Source organism: Chiloscyllium plagiosum, unplaced genomic scaffold, assembly GCF_037043375.1.
Source record: "Chiloscyllium plagiosum isolate Xiang-an unplaced genomic scaffold, Cpla_swu_hap1 HiC_scaffold_11, whole genome shotgun sequence".
NCBI classification, from domain to species: Eukaryota; Metazoa; Chordata; class Chondrichthyes; order Orectolobiformes; family Hemiscylliidae; genus Chiloscyllium; species Chiloscyllium plagiosum.
Genome location: NW_028270149.1, coordinates 46,263,064 through 46,281,210, shown reverse-complemented (window position 1 = coordinate 46,281,210; position 18,147 = coordinate 46,263,064). Strand labels below are relative to the sequence as shown.

The window sequence follows — 18,147 nt, the reverse complement described above, 5'->3', positions numbered from 1 at the left end:
GAAATTTAAATTTTTGGTAAATCTTAATCAGGGGGTTTTATCGGACCAGTATTATAGAAGGAAAAGTAAAAGATAGGTTAGAGAAAGGAGTTGTAAATAGTTGTTAGTTAATTATTCTCTGTTAGACTTTAAAAAAATGTTGTTAATTGTTACTTTAAATAGTATCCTTTGGGATAGTGTTTGGCCTCTCGAATTTTAACAGATTACAGCACGAGTTAAATCATTTCTGTACTGTAGGCTTAAATTAGCAGGGGTTTACCCCCCGTCATAGCAATTTGGGAGCTCGTCAATGATTTGAACTAGTTTAGACAGATTTGAATGGATTTGGGGTACGAAAAATCCCAGCAGATTTAAACATTTGCAGGTTAGTGTCCTAGATCTTTAAATAAAATGTAGTTGAGACAATTTGTTTAATTTCAGTGACTTGTGGTTGATTAAATTAGTAGTGAGAGAAAATGGCTCTTAAAATTGATAAAGAGATTCTGGGATTTGAAGATGATTCATAAATTTGCCAAGAAACTTTAGAAGGAAAGAAAAAGGCCATACTTTTAGAATTACCAAACAAGTTAGATCCGGGTTTAACCAAAGACAAAAGTAAAGCTGAAATTCTAAGGGAATTACTCAAATGCTTAGGTATATCAGAGAAACAGACAAGTGCAGTAGAGGTAGAAAACTTAAAGTACAACGGAGGAAAATGGAGTTAGAAGACAAACAAAGGGAAAGGAAACAGAGAGGGAGAAACAAAGAGAAAGAGAGAGAAAAGAGAGATAGGAAAAGAGAGAGAGAGAAGGTTCTTAGCTGAGCGAAGAGAGAGAGAAGAAAGGAAGAGAGAAAGAGAGAGAAGAAAGGGAGAGACAAAAAGAGACAGAATTTTAAATTGAGAAGTTGCAAAGTCAGCAAAGTCAAGTTAACAGGAAGGAGAATAGAAGAGAAGGTAGTGATTTATACCAATATGTCAAAACTCTGCCACATTTTGATGAGAAAAGTGTTGAAGCCTTCTTTATTTCATGAAAAATTGGCTAAGCAGACAGAGTGGTCTAAGGATTTATGGATAATGCTAGTTCAGACTAAAATGGTAGGTAGAGCTAGTGAGGTATTTGCCACGCTGTCAGATGAAAGGTCAAGAGATTATGAAGGGGTCAAACAGCACATACACAGTGGTTCAGAAACATAAAGAAGGAACCAGGTCAGCCTTATGTTGATTTTGAAAGAATTAAACATAGTCATTTTGATACATGGGTGCATGCTTTAAAAATAGATAGACCTTTGAGGCTCCATGAGAAATTATTCTGCTGGAGGAGTTCAAAACTCACTTACAGAGATGGTAAGAATTCATGTGGTGGAACAGAAAGTTCAGGAAATGAGAAGGGCAGCAGAATTAGCAGATGAATACATGCTGGTGCATAAGACAAGCTTCCGGCCAGAATTTCATCCTGTGATGGATAGAAGTTGGGAGAAGGGCAGCTCCTACACTACGAAAGAAAGAGTGGAGAATACTGGTAAGAATTTTCCACAGATTAAAAAAGAAGACCAAGAAGATGGAAAGGAGGTGAAAGGCCTCAGGTGTTTCTACTGTGGTAAAGTTGGACACATAAAGTCACAGTGCTGGTCATTAAAGAAAGGTACTGTGGGAAAACATGTGGTAAAAGAAGCTAAGCCAGCAGTATTAGTGAAGATAGTAAAGGAGACTCCAAGAAGTGCCGAGGAGCTGCAGGAGAGTGCACAGCCTAGGCAGGGGCTGGGTATAGAGCTAGTACCTAATCTCTACAAATAATTCGCCTCAATGGGTAAAGTTTACTCAGAATGAACCGGAAGAGAAGGACAAGAAGTTATAATTTTGAGAGATACAGGATCTAACCAGTCACTGATAGCAAGAGATGAGCAAAAGTGCAATCTTTCTGTTACCCGAGGATGTGGTAATTTGTGGGATACTTAGACAGAAATTTAGCTTTCCTCTGTGTAAGACCAGGTTGGAGTGCCAACTTAAGACTGTGGAAGCTATAGTGGGAATGATTGACTGAGTGTCAATTCCAGGAATTCAGTTTGTTCTTGGGAATGATTTGACAGGATCCAAGGTGGGAGTGACACCCCTTGTTGGGGAGAAGCCCAAGGAAGACCAAGAAACTGAGGAGTTAAAACAGAAATATCCTGGTATTTTCCCAGACTGTGTTGTAACCAGATCCCACTATCATAAGTCATAGCATGAAGCGAAAACTAGAGAAAGATGAAGGAGTTGAGGTTCAATTAGCGGACACCCTATTTGACTTAATGGTACAGGAAAAGCCTGAACAGGCAGAGTGTCAGACAGGAGTGTTTAGTCCTGAAAGGCTAAGGGGCTTGCAACAGCAAGACAAGATGATAAAAGATATATATGTGGATGCGTATTCCGAAAAGGAGGCAGAGAATATTCCAGAAGTTATTATCTGAAAGATAAAATCCTAAGATGGAAATGGAGACCATGGCAGGTTAGTGCAGAGGAGAAATGGGCTGACATGCATCAGATTGTGTTGCTAGTAGCATACGGACAGGAGGTGTTACGAGCAGCACATAAACCACCTATAGGAGTTCACCTAGGGGTACAAAAGACTCAGGCTAAGGCACAAAAACATTTTTATTGGCCTGGAATGCACAAGGATGCAGTGAATGTACGTGTCATACATGCCAAATGGTAGGTAAGCCATAGTAGGTAATAAAACCAGTACCTTTGTTGCCAATTCCCGCATTTGAAGAACCTTTCACGCAGGTTATAATTGATTGGGCAGGTCCCTCCCGAGAACTAACCATAATTAACCATAGTGCATGTGTCCATGAGATTTCCGGAGGCAATTCCATTGCGGAGTATCAAGGCAAAAAAAGATGGTAGAGGAGTTTGTAGCTTTCTTCACATGATATGGGCTAACCCGAGAGATTCAGTCGGACCAAGGGTCAAATTTTACTGCTCGGCTGTTTAAGGAGGTTGTGGTTAGCTTAGGTGTATAGGACTTTAAATCCAGTGCGCATCATCCTGAATCCCAGAGAGGTTTAGAAAGACCTTGAAGACCATGTTGAGAGCATACTGTCAGGATTACCTGAATGATTGGAATATAGGTTTCCCATTCATATTGTTTGCCATTAGAGATGCCCCAAATGAATCTACTCAGTATACTCCCTTTGAGTTAATATTCAGGCATGAAGTGAGAGGTCCTTTGAAATTAATGCAAGAAAAATTGACAGGACCAAAGTCGGAGATCTCACACTTAGATTATGTATCGGAGGTGAGGGAGAGACTAAATCTCTACTCGATTCAGGTGAGTTAGCAAAACAGCACCTGAAGAGTGCACAGATTAGAATGAAGCAAGTGGCAGATAAAAGCTCTGAGACTCAGACATTTTCTATGGGGATGATGTGTTAGTACTGTTACCAGTGATAGGAGATCCCTTCAAAGACAGGTTTGTGGTCCCTATCAGATTGAGAAAAAGTTGAGTCAGGTGGACTATTTGGTAAAGATGCCAGATAGAACAAAAAAGGAATTGGGTATGTCATGTGAACATGTTGAAACCATATTATACAAAAGAGAAAGAACTGGAGAAACAGGTGTTAGTTACTGCCCCACAGAGTGAGGAATCAAATCCAGATGATGTGGATTTTGATGTGCCTCAAAATAGATTTTAAAAATGAAGAAGTCTTTTAGGAGTGATATAGATTAATAAGTTATCTCTGTCATGAGCATAGAATGCAGTTGAAAGATTAGTTACTACAGTGTAAGGATGTATGTCAGAATCAGATGGGGAGGACTAAAGCTATTGTACATGAAGTAGATAGAGGAAATATGCTCCGATAAAACAACACCCCTATCGGCTTAATCCTCTCAAAATCAGACAGATCCAGAAGGAGGTGGAGGCCATGCTCGGTGAGGATATCATCAAACCAAGCCAGAACGAGTGGAGTTCGCTTATCGTCTTAGTTCCAAACTGGGCAGGATTCAATGATTCAGTGTGGATTATCAGAAGGTCAACACCGTTATAAAATTGGACTCATATCCAATTATTAGACTGAAGGACTATATCTAGAAAGTTGGGGACAAGTCAGTTACATCACCATGTTGGACTTAATACTTGGTTACTGGCAGGTACTTTTATCAGAGACGGCGAAAGAAATTTCTGTGTTTGTAACCCCAAATGGGCTATATCAATTTAAAGCGATGCCCTTTGGAATGATGAACACAACTGCCACATTCCAAAGACTCATGAACAGAGTTGACTCTTGGTTAACAAACTGTGCAGTCTACTTGGACAATGTAGTGATCTTTAGTAAGTCCTGGAAAGATCATGTACAGTTGACAGATCTCTTTGAATGACTACAAGAAGCAAAACTGGTAATAAGCTTAAACAAAACTAAATTTACAAAAGCAGAGGTGATGTTCTTGGGACATAACAATTGGTCATGAAAGGTTGACCCCATGGAACGCAAAGATGAAGGCTTTCAAGGAATTTCCATGACCAACTTCGAAGAAAGAGGTGCTTTGATTCTTCGTGCTCAGCGGACTCCATTAGACATTTATTGTGAACTTCAGCAGTATAGTGGCACCGTTAACCGATTTGCTGAAGAAGAACACAAAGTTTCGGTGGACAGAACAATGCCAGGAGGCATTCGACCATTTAGAATCGATTTTTACCACCAAACTAGTTTTAGCTACACTAAACTTTTCAAAACCTTTTTAAGTCACCATCGATGCTAGTGACATAGGAGTTGGAGCTGTACTACTATAGGAAGATGACTATGGGATTGAATTGCCAGTTGGTTACTTTTCGAAGAAACTAAACATCTTCCAGAGAAAATATTCCACGATCAAAAAAGAACTGTTGAGTTTGGTCCTGGCCTTAGAACATTTTATTGTCACGTACAACATGTCAGAGACGATTGTGTACATGGATCATAATCCTCTTCCCTTCTCAGAATGCTTTAAAGACAAGAATATGAGACTATTTTGGTGGAGTCTTATGTTACAGACCCTTAATTTAAAAATCGTACTTGTAGCGGGTCATAAGAATGTAATCACAGATGCGTTATCACGGATTTAACTGATAAAGTTTAGACTGGATTTGTATTTATCCAATGTTAAATATATATGGGAAGAAATTAAGGTGAAGTTAGATTAAAGTTATCTGTGTGTTACGGTAATTTGTTTAAAGAATTAAAAAAAAAGCCATCTTTTCATTATGATGGTTCATTTTTTCTTAAGGGGGAGGTGTTATGAAGGTGTAATGGGACTGTACCTTTAAGAGAGCTGAAAGACTTGGTAAGCACACAGGGTGCTGGAGAATTTCCAATGTAACATTTGGTCCAGCAGCTAGCAATACCTAGGTTGCTTTGAGACAAAAACAAATTCAAATTCAGCTAAACAGTTTAAATTATGCGTGAGGTACTAAACTTCAATCAAGTTTGAATTTGATATTTTGACAATATTAAAACCAATGAAATGATCCAATGCTTTATTGTATAAGACTGGGAAAAATTGAACAGTTGGCCAAGCCACCAAAATATGCAGACTGCCTGCAGAATAGCTCTCTTAAAGGTACCTTTATCTACCATCAACCTGTGAAACAGAAACCCTAAGAAGAGGAAGATACAAAGAGAAGATTCAACAGCTGGCTGCTTTTGAAATTTGAATTTCTTGGTGAATCTTAATTGGTGGATTTATCGGACCAATATTATAGATGGGAAAGTAAGAGATAGGTTAGAGAAAGGAATTGCAAATAGTTGTCAGTTAATTATTCTCTGTTAAACTTATAAAAAATTGTTAATTTTTACTCTAAATAGTGACTTTGTGATCGTTCTTAGCCTCTCAAATGTTAACAGATTACAGCATGGGTTGAATCATTTCTGTGTTAAATTAGCAGTGGTGCTTACCCCGTGTCATAACAATGGTCTCCTTTATTCTAGGGAGACGAAGCGTAGACTAGGTGACTGTTTTGTAGAACACCTAAGTTCTATCGGGAAAACCAACCCTGAGCTACTGGTTGCCTGCCATTTCAGCACACCACCATGCTCCTTAGCCAAGATCTGTATTTTGGGCTTGCTGCAGTGTTCGAGTGAAGCTCAGCAATAAACTGGAAGAACAACACATTGCTTGCTTGTATCTCATACTTCCTCAATCTGTGCTACTGCACAATTCCCACCAAGGTTCGTACCAGCCAGCCCCACTATTGCACTCAACACAATTCTTCAGTTGAATTCATCCCACTTCCTCCACAACCTCCCAAAGCACTAACCTTGCATGTTCTCTGCACTGCCTCCTCAGTCCTTCGCAACACTTGAACATCTTTCCCTCACAAGCACCAGCACTAACAGACATGTCACCTACTGATGCCTGGCTAATTTCTCCACTTTCTGTTGTTACAAGACAGTCCAAAACAGGGCACAGCAAGTCTGTATGAGTTGGGTGAGTTGCTCAACATCAGGGTCCTCACCCCTTATGAAATTCTCACCCTCACAGGCTCCTACAATGTTGTCAAAATATCTATGTCCTACCAAGCGAGTAAGAACCTTTCTTCATTCCAGTGCCACTCTCCCATTAACCATGCGGTCAGTCTCAATCAATACACATACCATCTAACCACTGGTTGTGGCACTCTACCTTTTGTATCTTGCAGCCTGAAAATGCCAATGAGCCCCCAAACATCAAAGATGGCACCGGATATGGTCGACTCCTTGCGAGCTCCTGCGTGCAGATAGAAATTTTCTATTTCCTCCAATCGTTCCACACTCTTTAAACTTAATAGCATGCTTTTAAAAATTATTAATAACCCTTTCTTTATCTAAACTCATAGGTTTGAAGCTCCTTCGATCCTGGATGAAGGCAGCAGACCGTGTGGTGCCCATGCTATAGAATCTACCTACCAGGCCCACTGTTAAGAAAGGCTACCAGCATTCTTAAAGATCCATCCCACTTTGGCAATGTTTTTTACAACCTCTACCATCGGGGAGAAGATACAGAACCCTGAACACACACACCAGCCAGTTTCACAACAGTTTCTTACCCTACTGTTGTTAGAATACTGAATGGACTCACAAACTCTTAACGTTCACCTGTACCTGTGTTTTTGTTTTTGCTGCTGTTTACCTATTATTTACTTATCTATGCTACTTAACTCTGTGACCTGCCTGTATTGCTTGCAAGACAAAGCTTTTCACTGTGCTTTGGTACATGTGACAATAAATTCAATTCAACATCCACATCCTCTTCCTAGTAGCTCAACCTGTAAAACCCTCCCTTTTGCAAGACCCCATCCCATCTGTCCACAAGAGTCTATCCTATCCACACAGGCCTTAGTCTGCAATGTGACCATGCAAGGTATGATCATATGCTATCCACTACCATGCCCCCCTCCACTTTCAAGCCAGACTGCTGGCCCTCCTTCTCACATTACATCCTGCTAGCCATGCTTTTTCTGTGCTACTCTCTTCCCGGGAGCCTGAAGGTCTTATTACTGGAGAGCAACCTGCTGAGCTGTAGTCCCACAGCAATGGCTCCACTTGGCCTCTTTCCCCTTAGTTTTCATGAATGAACCTGACGGACTGACCCTGGTCCACCACTCGATCAACATGACTGGGTGAGACTTACCTAGACCCTGAATGGTGCCTATATATCACTCTGACTACATTAGCCTACCTCATCGACTGGCCACCACTGAACCAATGGACTGATCATTATCCACTTCCTGGCCAGCAGAGGCACAGACCTCTGACCAATAGAATGTTCCTAAGTGTTGCATACTTGGCTGCTTGTTTGCTGCATAGGCAGTGTGCTTGCTGCATCAACTGCTGGCACATAGAGCACCTGTGATATTCATGTATAGCACTGAGGTTCTACAAACCCCTAGTCTGAGGACTACTTAGTGACAAGATAAGCTGTCTGTTTTTGTGATTGTGTTAATTGGCACAGCAAGGCAAGGCAGTGATGCTGTGAGCATGCAGATAGGTACTAAGTAGGTAAGCACTAAAACAGCAGTGAGCAGTCTGAGTAGCCCTGAGATGAAGCCTAATACAGTCTGTGAGCTGGGTATATGTGCCTATGTGCGAAGAAATTCACTTCAGCTTTTTGCTGCTAATTGCAAAGGTACCCTGCATTGCAAGTCTGTATTTCCAGAGAGCAATGCTAGTGCATTGGAGAAGTTTTAGGATTGTCATGAGGGGTTGCTGGATGCCATATGTCACAGAGAAAAGGTGTGGCTGACACTAGTGATCATTCCCTGGACTGCAGTTTAATTGTAAGTAACGTGGAAGTCATTCAGAGCAATCAACGAGTTGAATCCTTCAGAAACACATTGGCATTTTTTGATCAAGTTTTCTTGTCTTTGACAATGCTAAGTTGGCAGACTGAATATTAATAGGGTGAGTAGTAGTATGAACATGACATTTCACTCATATTAATTCCCATCATTTGATATCTCATCACTGTCCAGTTAGAATCTTGCCATATCTTGTGAAAAGCATGAAAGATGGCATAAGTTGCTCTTGATGTTGAAATGGGCCTTGTCGTACTTGTTCAATTCTGCCGCAGATCTTGTCATGATCCACATCACTCAGACCCCCATAATATTTGCCTGAGATTATCCACTCATGACAATTAACCCCAAAAATCACAATGCAGGTCCACCTGTTCAAAGTGGACATGATACATGATCTTTGGATTAAGGTATATGTGACTTGCCTGATGGCATGATGAACTGCCGTGTTTGAGATGCCAGCCAGGTCTGCATCTTATCCTTGAAACAACCCAGAAGCATAAAAGTTAAGCACCACAGATTTGACAGTTGCAGATAGGTAACTGTAATAACGGCTGTCAAACCTTAGGTCATTGTGGCCCAGTGTTTCCAAGAAAAACTGCCTAGATAGATGCAATCTCCTATGAGGTTTGCAGATGCTGGAGATTAGAGATAAGATTAGAGTGATGCTGGAAATGCACAGCAGGTCAGGCAGCATCTGAGGAAAAGGAAAATCGACGTTTCGGGCAGGAGCCCTTCATCAGGAATGCGGCTGGAAGCCTCGGGGGTGGAGAGATAAGTGGGAGGGGGTGGGACTGGGGAGAAGGTAGCTGGGGGTGCAATAGGTAGATGGAGGAAGGGGTAAAGATGATAGGTCAGAGAGGAGGGTGGAGCAGATAGGTGGGAAGGAAGATTGACAGGTGGGGGAGGTCATGAGGATGGTGCTGAGCTGGAAGTTTAGAACTGGGGTAAGGAAGGGGACGGGGAAATGAGGAAACTGGCGAAGTCCACATTGATACTCTGGGGTTGAAGGGTTCCGAGGCGGAAGATGAGGCATTCTTCCTTCAGGCGTCGGGTGGTGAGGAGTGGTAGTGGGGTAGGTCCTGCATGTCCTCGGCAGAGTGGAGAGGAGAGTTGAAATGTTCATGGGGCGGCGAGGCTGATTAGTGTGGGTGTCACAGAGATGTTCCCTGAAGTGCTCTGCGAGGTGTCCAGTCTCCCCAATGTAAAGGAGACCACATCAGGAGCAATGGATGCAATAAATAGCATCTCCGATGTAATTTCCTATGACACTGGTGCTCTTTCACTGCGTCTCTTGGGCTGTAGATTTAATCCTGGTTGTATCTTTTTCCTCTTGTAAACCCTCTTTGTGTTCCTCTGCTCTCCGTTGATCTGGAGAATGCTCTATCAATGCACTTCTTGCAGGTTTGACCAATGTTAGAGCAGCCTATTCCCATTTCAGCTACCACAGCTGGCGCTGTTTGTTCACCATCATTTCCTATGGCAATCTCTGTTTCCCAAGTAATGCCACCAGCCTCATGTGCCTCTTGGGGGTTTCACTATTCACTGTTCAAAAAAGCAAATTTCTCCATACTAGTAGTCACAACTTTATGTCATTTATTGATAAAATGAACACAATTGTCTTAAGCATGTTGACGTGTAGAACTCTTGGCTTGTTGCTTTTTTTTATGACAACTGCAGACTGACGTGTCCCAGACATTGTGTTTTTTCTGTGCCGGCGGATGAAAATTTCAAACCACTCCTCTGAGGTCTGTTAAGGAGCTCAACAGTCTGTTAGTTGGAGGTGTGTAGCTTTCCATGTTTGAAAACTGTCATATTCTGGCTGGTTTGGAATCCAGTGAGCTCTACAGGAATGCAATTTACAATGCCTGTCCAGACAGGTGCTCACCCCCAATGACAAATTGAGAATCCAGCCCATAGTGTTTCTCCTCCTGCATTACTCATGCCTCCAGCAGTCAATTCTTCACTATGGATCTCTTACTCTAACCTAATGTTCACTTTGTCATAACTTACATTGCAGCAATATTGTTGAGTATAGCCTGCCTTCAAATTAAAGCCTGTTTTGAAGAAGAAAAGGCTAGTGGTACTGTGTGAACTGCACAGAAGTGTCTGGACTTTTCTGTTACGTGTAAAGTCTGTAGGCAACTGGCAGGAGCTGACAGCAGCATAGGAGCTACTTGGGCTAGTGCCACAATTAGTTAAATGAGGTAGACACATAACATTTGCATTTTATTTCATCTATTTTAATCTAACAAGTCATGGAGGCACTGAATCATTATGCCAGACACATAAAAATGGACTAAATAATTTCTAGTTCTGCATTCTATAGTGGACATTAATAACCAGTTGAATTTAAATTGCTATAGTATTAATATTTCAGCAACAAAGTTATTGCATGAAGCATCGATCATCTTGACCAATTATATTCTTACATTTCATAATTCCACTCATGACATAACCATTCAATATGTGTTTAAGATTCTAATTAGGATAACAACAAATACTTTTGAAGGGAATGCATTCTAAATGTTCATCTATTTTTGGGAGTGAGGGAGATTTCTTTCTAATCTCTCAAATTACTTAGCTGATTTTTTTGTTTGTTTTCTTATGTCTTTTTAGTTCTATACTGCAAATCCATGTTACAACTCATCTCCGACATGTTATGTAATGTTCCCCACAATTATATCTTTTTTGTCTTCTTCAATTAAACTCATAATCTAAATGCTGAATACTCACTTTAGTGCACCAACATTCCTTTGTGAATCATATTTAAAACTACATGGAGAATTTCAAATATGGCCTCATCAATTATGTTTACAAGTTTACAATAACCTTTCTTATAAGAAAATGCACTCAATTTGTATCTAATAAGTGCTTTCATTATATAGTAGAGGTTTGGATTTAAATAATCAATCTCAACTTCTTTTCATTCATTGCTAAGGGACAACACTTTATTGTGGTTGGTTTATCCTCTATAGTGACTCATTCAAGAGGGTGAGCTTTCTCCCAAATGATATAATTTGGCATTGGCTTTGTGAAATTTTCTTAAGCAGAATTATTTGTAATATTTGTAGAGGGTATAATGGTGGTGGTGGAGGTGAGAGAAGATGTGAGTACTGAATGCATCTGAAAAGCTAGACCAGCAATTATCGAGGAGCAAGGAACTAGACAAAATAAAGGAACTAGGGCCTAAAGCTCCTTTTTTTTATTATTCATATAGATTTCATCCAAACAAGGCAAATGAGGAAGCAGATATTGGCAGTGATAGAGGTCAAAAAAAGTCTGCTGCTAGACAATATGGAAAGAAATTGGTGAAACCAGTGATTGCACTCACAACCACAGCTAGCTAGACTACTCAGTAGCTTAATAACTTCACTAGGTTAGCCATGGCATAATTAGCCAATCATATCTCATGAAAATTAATTGGAATAACATATTTATCATAATGCTTGTTTTCTTTGTGATTAACACCATATCTGTCCTATAATGTTTATAAGATACAATGACAAACTTCACTGCTTTTTCCATTCCTTGAAAATACTTAGCTCATAACCTAATAATAAATGACGCACAAGATATCTATATTTATTTGTTTTCTGTATCAGTTACCGTCATCTTGGCAAGTATTTTGGCCCAAGGATTTATTTCATAAGATAGCAAATGGAGGACATTAATACATTCTACTTTCATCCTAAAATATCCTCGAATAAGGAACAAAAGTGGGCAGCACGGTGGCACAGTGGTTAGCACTGCTGCCTCACAACGCCAGAGACCCAGGTTCAATTCCTGCCTCAGGCGACTGACTGTGTGGAGTTTGCACATTGTCTGCGTAGATTTCCTCCGGGTGCTCCGGTTTCCTCCCACAGTCCAAAAATGTGCAGGTTAGGTGAATTGGCCACGCTAAATTGCCCGTAGTGTTAGGTGAAGGGGTAAATGTAGGGGAATGGGTCTTGGTGGGTTACGTTTCGGCGGGTCGGTGTGGACTTGTTGGGCCGAAGGGCCTGTTTCCACAATATAAGTAATCTAATCTAAAAAGTGGAGATTTCTGGAAAAGTTCAGTAGTTCTGACAGTATCTGTGGAGAGAAGTCAGAGTTAACGCTTCAGGTCGAGTAACCCTTCCTCAAAACTGATGGTAGCAAGGAAATTAAAAATCAAAAGAACTGCGGATGCTGAAAATCAAAAACAAAAACAGAAGTTGCTGGAAAAGCTCAGCAGGTCTGGCAGCACCTGTGCAGAGAAAACAAAGTTAACATTTCAGGTTCGGTGATGATGGTAGCTAGGAAAATGTCGGTTTATATGCAGAAGGTAGGGAGGGAGTAAGGAGTAAAGGATATCTACCATTAGTGCTGAGGAAGGGTCACCAAACCCGAAAGGTTAACTCTGATTTCTCTTCACAGATGCTGCCAGACATGCTGAGCTTTTCCAGCAACGTCTGTTTTTATAGCCAGGAAAATATCAGTTTATAAGTAAAAAAATAGGGTGAGGTTAGGGGGTAAGGAGTAGACGATAGTTGGGGATACAGCTCAAAGAGAGAGAAAAACAGTTGGTTAGACAAAGGAGTGAATAACGATCTTGCTAGGAGAGTGAATAACTATTAATGGAGACTGCTAATGGCTAACAATGTGTTGTGTTGTAGCAGATTATATGATAACAAGGCCTGGTGTTTTGCGCTTGGAGTAAAGACATGGGAGAGCTCAAGCCCTAAAGTTATTGAACTTGATATTGAGAGAGTCCCCAACTGAAAATGAGCTGCTTTTCTTCCAGCTTGTGCTGAGCTTCACTGAAACACTGCTGCAAGCCTGAGACTCAGATGTTAGCCAGGGAACATAGTTTTCAAATAAGGAAAGTACACCAAAAAGGCAGATCCTCAGCTTCTAACCTCTCACCCTGAAAGGAAGAAATTTTGGAAGTCGAAGAGAAAAACAATGGACATAGGAAGTTGCAGAAATTGGATAACATAATCTCTTCTTATGTCTGTTAAGTTCCTGTTGCTCAACTGAAATTAGTCACAACATAGTAAGAATGTGTCAGCTTAAAATTTGGTTGAATGTGTCAGACCACTGTACACCAGCAGAAGAGCACTGAGAAGAGCATCAAGAGGAATCTCTCTTCTTCATCACCTTTCTACAGAATTTTCAACAGTTCTTGTTTTACCCAGCACCATTCATAGACATTAGCTTAGGTGAAGTAGAGAGAGTTGAGTATAACACATGGGATGATGACCTGAGTAACAGGCACCAAGAGGAGCTAGAGATAGACACTAATGAAGTATTTGCTGCAGCAAAGTCAGACACACAAATCAAGAGAGGAACCTCTTATATCAGATCACAGGTGTGGCCTTTCAGAGGTTTTTATATAATCATCAAATGCCTGCTCTGGCACAGGAGTTAATTGTTTTTGAGACAATCTGATGAATGTGTGCGTGATAATACTGTCAATTTTGAAATGTATGGTACAGGTACAACAATCCACAATTGAGGTCCTTCAACCAGAGGAATGAATGTTAACTTAGTTGCATTTGGAACTTCAGCTGTAGCTGCTGCCATATTTGCTGTGAGCATCAGACTGGAGAGAGGTTAAGACTTCAATGATATTTTACATCAGATTTTCAGAAAAGGTGACTTGGCACGGCCTTTGACACAGTTACTGACACTGTCAATTGGCTATTTTTGTAGCTATCGTATGGCTTAATAAGCTATTATTTGAGTTCCAGGTTCAAGGCACAGTGGTTCAGTGTTTAGTACTGCTGCCTCACAACGTCTGGGACCTGAATTTAATTCCAGCCTCAGGCAACTATCTGTGTGGAGTTTACACATTCTCTCCATGTCAGCATGGATTTCCTACAGTGCTCTGGTTTCCTCCCACACTCCAAAAGATGTGCGGGTCAGGTGGATTGGCCAGGCTAAATTGTCCATTGTGCCCAGGGATGTCTAGGCTAGATGGATTAGCCATGGAAAATGAAAGGAGAAGTTAGCGGGGTGGGGCTGGGTAGGATGCTCTTCTGTGGGTCAGTGTGGATTCGATGGGAAGAATGGCCTGCTTCCACACTGTAGGATTCTAAACTATGAAACTGCTGTATTGTCTCATGAGGGAAATGTATTCTTTTGAGGCAACATCAATTGGTAAAATTGAGCTACAATCATCTTAGGCTGTAAAGAATGAAGTGAAGATACTTGTAGGTATTTTTATGTTCAGTCAGTTCAGCGACCCTATCCTTCTCGTCAGACAAAAGGTAAAAATAATCTCTAAGAGTACGACAACTGCCTCCCATGGTATGTGCATTAAAGTGAAAACAATTAAGAGGAGCAATTGCACGCAGTGAAGCGGCCAAAAAGCTAGAGACAAATGTTAAACATGTGTAAACGGTCAGAAATGTAACAGTAACATTCAGTTCAGATATGGTCAAGATTCACAGTGAAAGGAAAAGGCCGTGGTTCACCATATGTCACTTAATGAATGACGATCTATAAGGTAAATACTGAGAGATCTGGCAAAGAAAAAGGAAGTCCTGACAGTTGCATATCACTATTTAGCTTCTACAAAGAACTTCACACCTAAACAAGTCATTTGGTAGTATAGCCATTATTACAGCAGGTCAGGCAGCATCCGAGGGGCAGGAAAATCGATGTTTCGGGCAAAAGCCCTTCATCAGGAATAGAGGTAGGAAGCCTCAAGGGTGCAAAGATAAATGGGGGGGGGAAAGAATGTAGCAAAGAGCACAATAAGTGAATGGGGATGGGGATGGAGGTGATAGGTCAGAGAGGAGGGTGGGGGAAAGTAGCAAAGAGTACAAAAGGTGAATGGGGGTGGGGATGGAGGTGATAGTTCAGAGGGGACGCCGCCTCGGAACATTTCAACCCCAGGGCATCAATGTGGACTTCACAAGTTTCCTCATTTCCCCTCCCCCTACCTTACCTCAGTTCCAACCTCCCAGCTCAGCACTGTCCTCATGATCTGTCCTACCTGCCAATCTCCCTTCCCACCTATCCGCTCCACCCTCCCTTCTGACCTATCACCTCCATCCCCACACCCATTCACCCACTGTATTCTTTGCTACTTTCTGCCACCCTCCTCTCTGACCTATCACCTCCATCCCTACCCCCATTCACCTACTGTACTCTTTGCTACCTTCCTCCACCCTCCTCTCTGACCTATCACCTCCATCCCCACCCCCATTCACTTATTGTGCTCTTTGCTACCTTCTTCACCCCCACCCCACTTATCTCTCCACCCTTGAGGCTTCCTGATGAAGGACTTTTGTCCGAAACATCGATTTTCCTGCTCCTCGGATGCTGCCTGACCTGCTGTGTTTTTCCAGCACCACTCTGATCTAAACTCTGGTTTACAGCATCTGCAGTCCTCACTTTTGCCTAGTCATTATTGCAGTCAATTTTAAACTGTGACATGAATCTATATTCACCTGAGCAGTTTGATTAAAGCTCAATTTAATATCCCCCCTCAATTTAAGTACCTGCTTAATTTAGATTTTTGAAGTCAGGCTTGACCTCATAATCTCAAATGAGAGAATATTATCATTGTTCCAAGACTGGCAGTAGGCATGTTAACGAAACAAAAAAAAATGTTGAGTTATATTGCCAAATCAGTAAAGTATAATTCCGAGGCTATTACATGCTGATGTTATGTGACGGTTAGCTCAAGTTACACCTTGAAAAATACGTTCAATTTAGCTTTGATTAAAACACAAAGTACATGTACAAATTCTGGAAAAGGTGCCAAGAAGAGTTAGAACATTGTTTTCTATTGTCAAATATGAATTGTGAGAAAAATGACTTTCTCAGTATGATGGAATTTTACAGCGATCAGCCTTCTGACAGCATGCCTGTTAATCACTTCCGAGTTACAAGGTCTCAGGTTAAATGTTACACTGAGCACAAAAATCCAAGTTAATGTTCCAGTGCCACACCAAAGAAATGCTGCACTGTCAGATGAATCTTTCAGGTGAATGTAAAGGATTCCCTGACATTATTTTAAGTAAGGATAGGGTATCCTTCCTGTCCTGGCCATTTAGCTTAAATCACATTTGAAAAATAACTTATCTGACCATTATAACATTGCTGTCTGTGGGAGTTGCTGTGTGCAAATTTGTATCTGTGTTTCCTACATTACAAAAATGAACATACCTCAAAATATTTAAAGCCCGTTATACACCCAGACAAGCACTGGCATTCCGAAGCAGCCCTGATTGGCCACGTCAGAGTCTAAATATATCAGAGAAGGGGAAGATGGCAAATGATTATCCAGCAGGGACCTGGAAGTCTTGATTGAGCTGGTGTTGCAAAGGAAAGAAATCCACTTCCTGGAGGACCAGAAGAAGAGACTACACAACCAGAACCCCTCAGTTTGGTCCAAAGTTGCCACCTGTAGGAAGAATAGCCAGCAGTGCTGTAAGAAGGTCAATGACCTTCTCCATTTTGCCAGGCTAAGTGCCATACTCTTCTTCTGCTACCTCAGACTAATTCTATCTCTGTTACTGCAGCTGCTTCTCACTAAGGCACTGCCACTCAAAATATTGCCTGCAACATCTTCCCTCGTTGACTCTAACCTCACACCCACTAATTTTCCACACTATGAACTCTGCATGGTTTCTGTGCTACCTACTCTTTCAGGACACTCATCACCCACATCAGCACTAATAGCTCTGTGTCACCCACTTTCACCTCACTCAATTTCTCCTTTTCTTTCCTTCCAGGAGAACAGGGTAGAAAGACCTGGATGACTGGACAGGTACTACCCATTCAGCTGCTCAGCACCCACAAGGAAAGAATCTTGGCTCTTGGAAAGGCTGGTTCTGCTCTTGTGGGGATGATGAGACATCTATGCACTGCCAAGTGAGAAATTATCACTTACCATTCCACTGCAACTCTCACAGTAACCCCGCTGTCATTCATTAAACACCACTACTAACCCCTGGCTGTGATGCCTTCTCTCTGTTTTGACTTGCAGGTTCCACCTGCATCTCTACCACAAGCAATACAGAGAAACAGCCTGATCCTACAGAAACCACCTCCTTGACCTCTGAGGAGAAGAGTACTGTTGCCTCAGAGGCAGAATTGGCAAGTTTTACCCTTGCACCATCCATCCGCTCAGATACTGACACTTCAGGTGAGCCTTTAGCATAGAGTCTGGGTAAATAATCTAATGAGCATTTCATGGTGATAATTCCACAACTAGCCAAGGAAGAAACAACCCCAGTTACTATCACTTGGAGGACTCGGAGGACTGCTGGAGACCAGGCACACAACCGGAGAAGGAACCATGCACAGGCCCTTCTCAAATCACTCTAAAGAAGCTGAGAAACCAATTCAGTGACAGAAGATGATGAGACAAAAATCATTTCCTCAAACTGTTTTCAGGGTACTCACACCATTACCTTCAGAGTGAATTATAAGCAGTAAATCATGTAAAGTACTTACATAAGGCCCAGAATCCAGAGAATCAGTGTTCACAATAATGGGTGGAGGGTTTGCCTGTAAAATAACAAACATAACAATTTTACCAATTACTGCTCTACATCAAGTTATTACGAAAAAATAGAATTCCAACCAATTGCTGAAGATACCAAGCCACATTGGTAATATATTTAGTGATGAATTGTGCAGCAAATGAGGCATCTGACTAACCAGAAAAACAAACAGAAAGTGCTTAGAAACTTAGCAAGTTTGGCAGCATCTGTAGAGATAAGCAAAGTTAATGTTTTGAGTCCAGTAACCCTTTGTAAAGAGTAACAGTATGCAAGCTTCTTCTGTCTGCTAGCTGTAATGGCTTATAAGGATCCATACGTTAGCAATCATAATCAGTTCTTAACTGGACAGGAACCCACAAGACAAAATGACACATAATTCAGAGCTACACTGTCAG

General features: G+C 41.3%; 1 protein-coding gene across 8 annotated transcripts in view; it reads right to left on the bottom strand.

The window, feature by feature from the left end:
* Positions 1 to 18,147, bottom strand: part of dlg3 (discs, large homolog 3 (Drosophila)) — a 546,829-nt gene that overhangs the window by 244,489 nt on the left and 284,193 nt on the right. For all 8 annotated transcript variants that reach the window (XM_043704756.2, XM_087992017.1, XM_087992016.1 and 5 more), the window contains one exon: positions 17,703 to 17,756. In XM_043704756.2, coding sequence (XP_043560691.1) covers positions 17,703 to 17,756 — 54 coding nt within the window. The remainder of the gene's footprint in view (positions 1 to 17,702; positions 17,757 to 18,147) is intronic.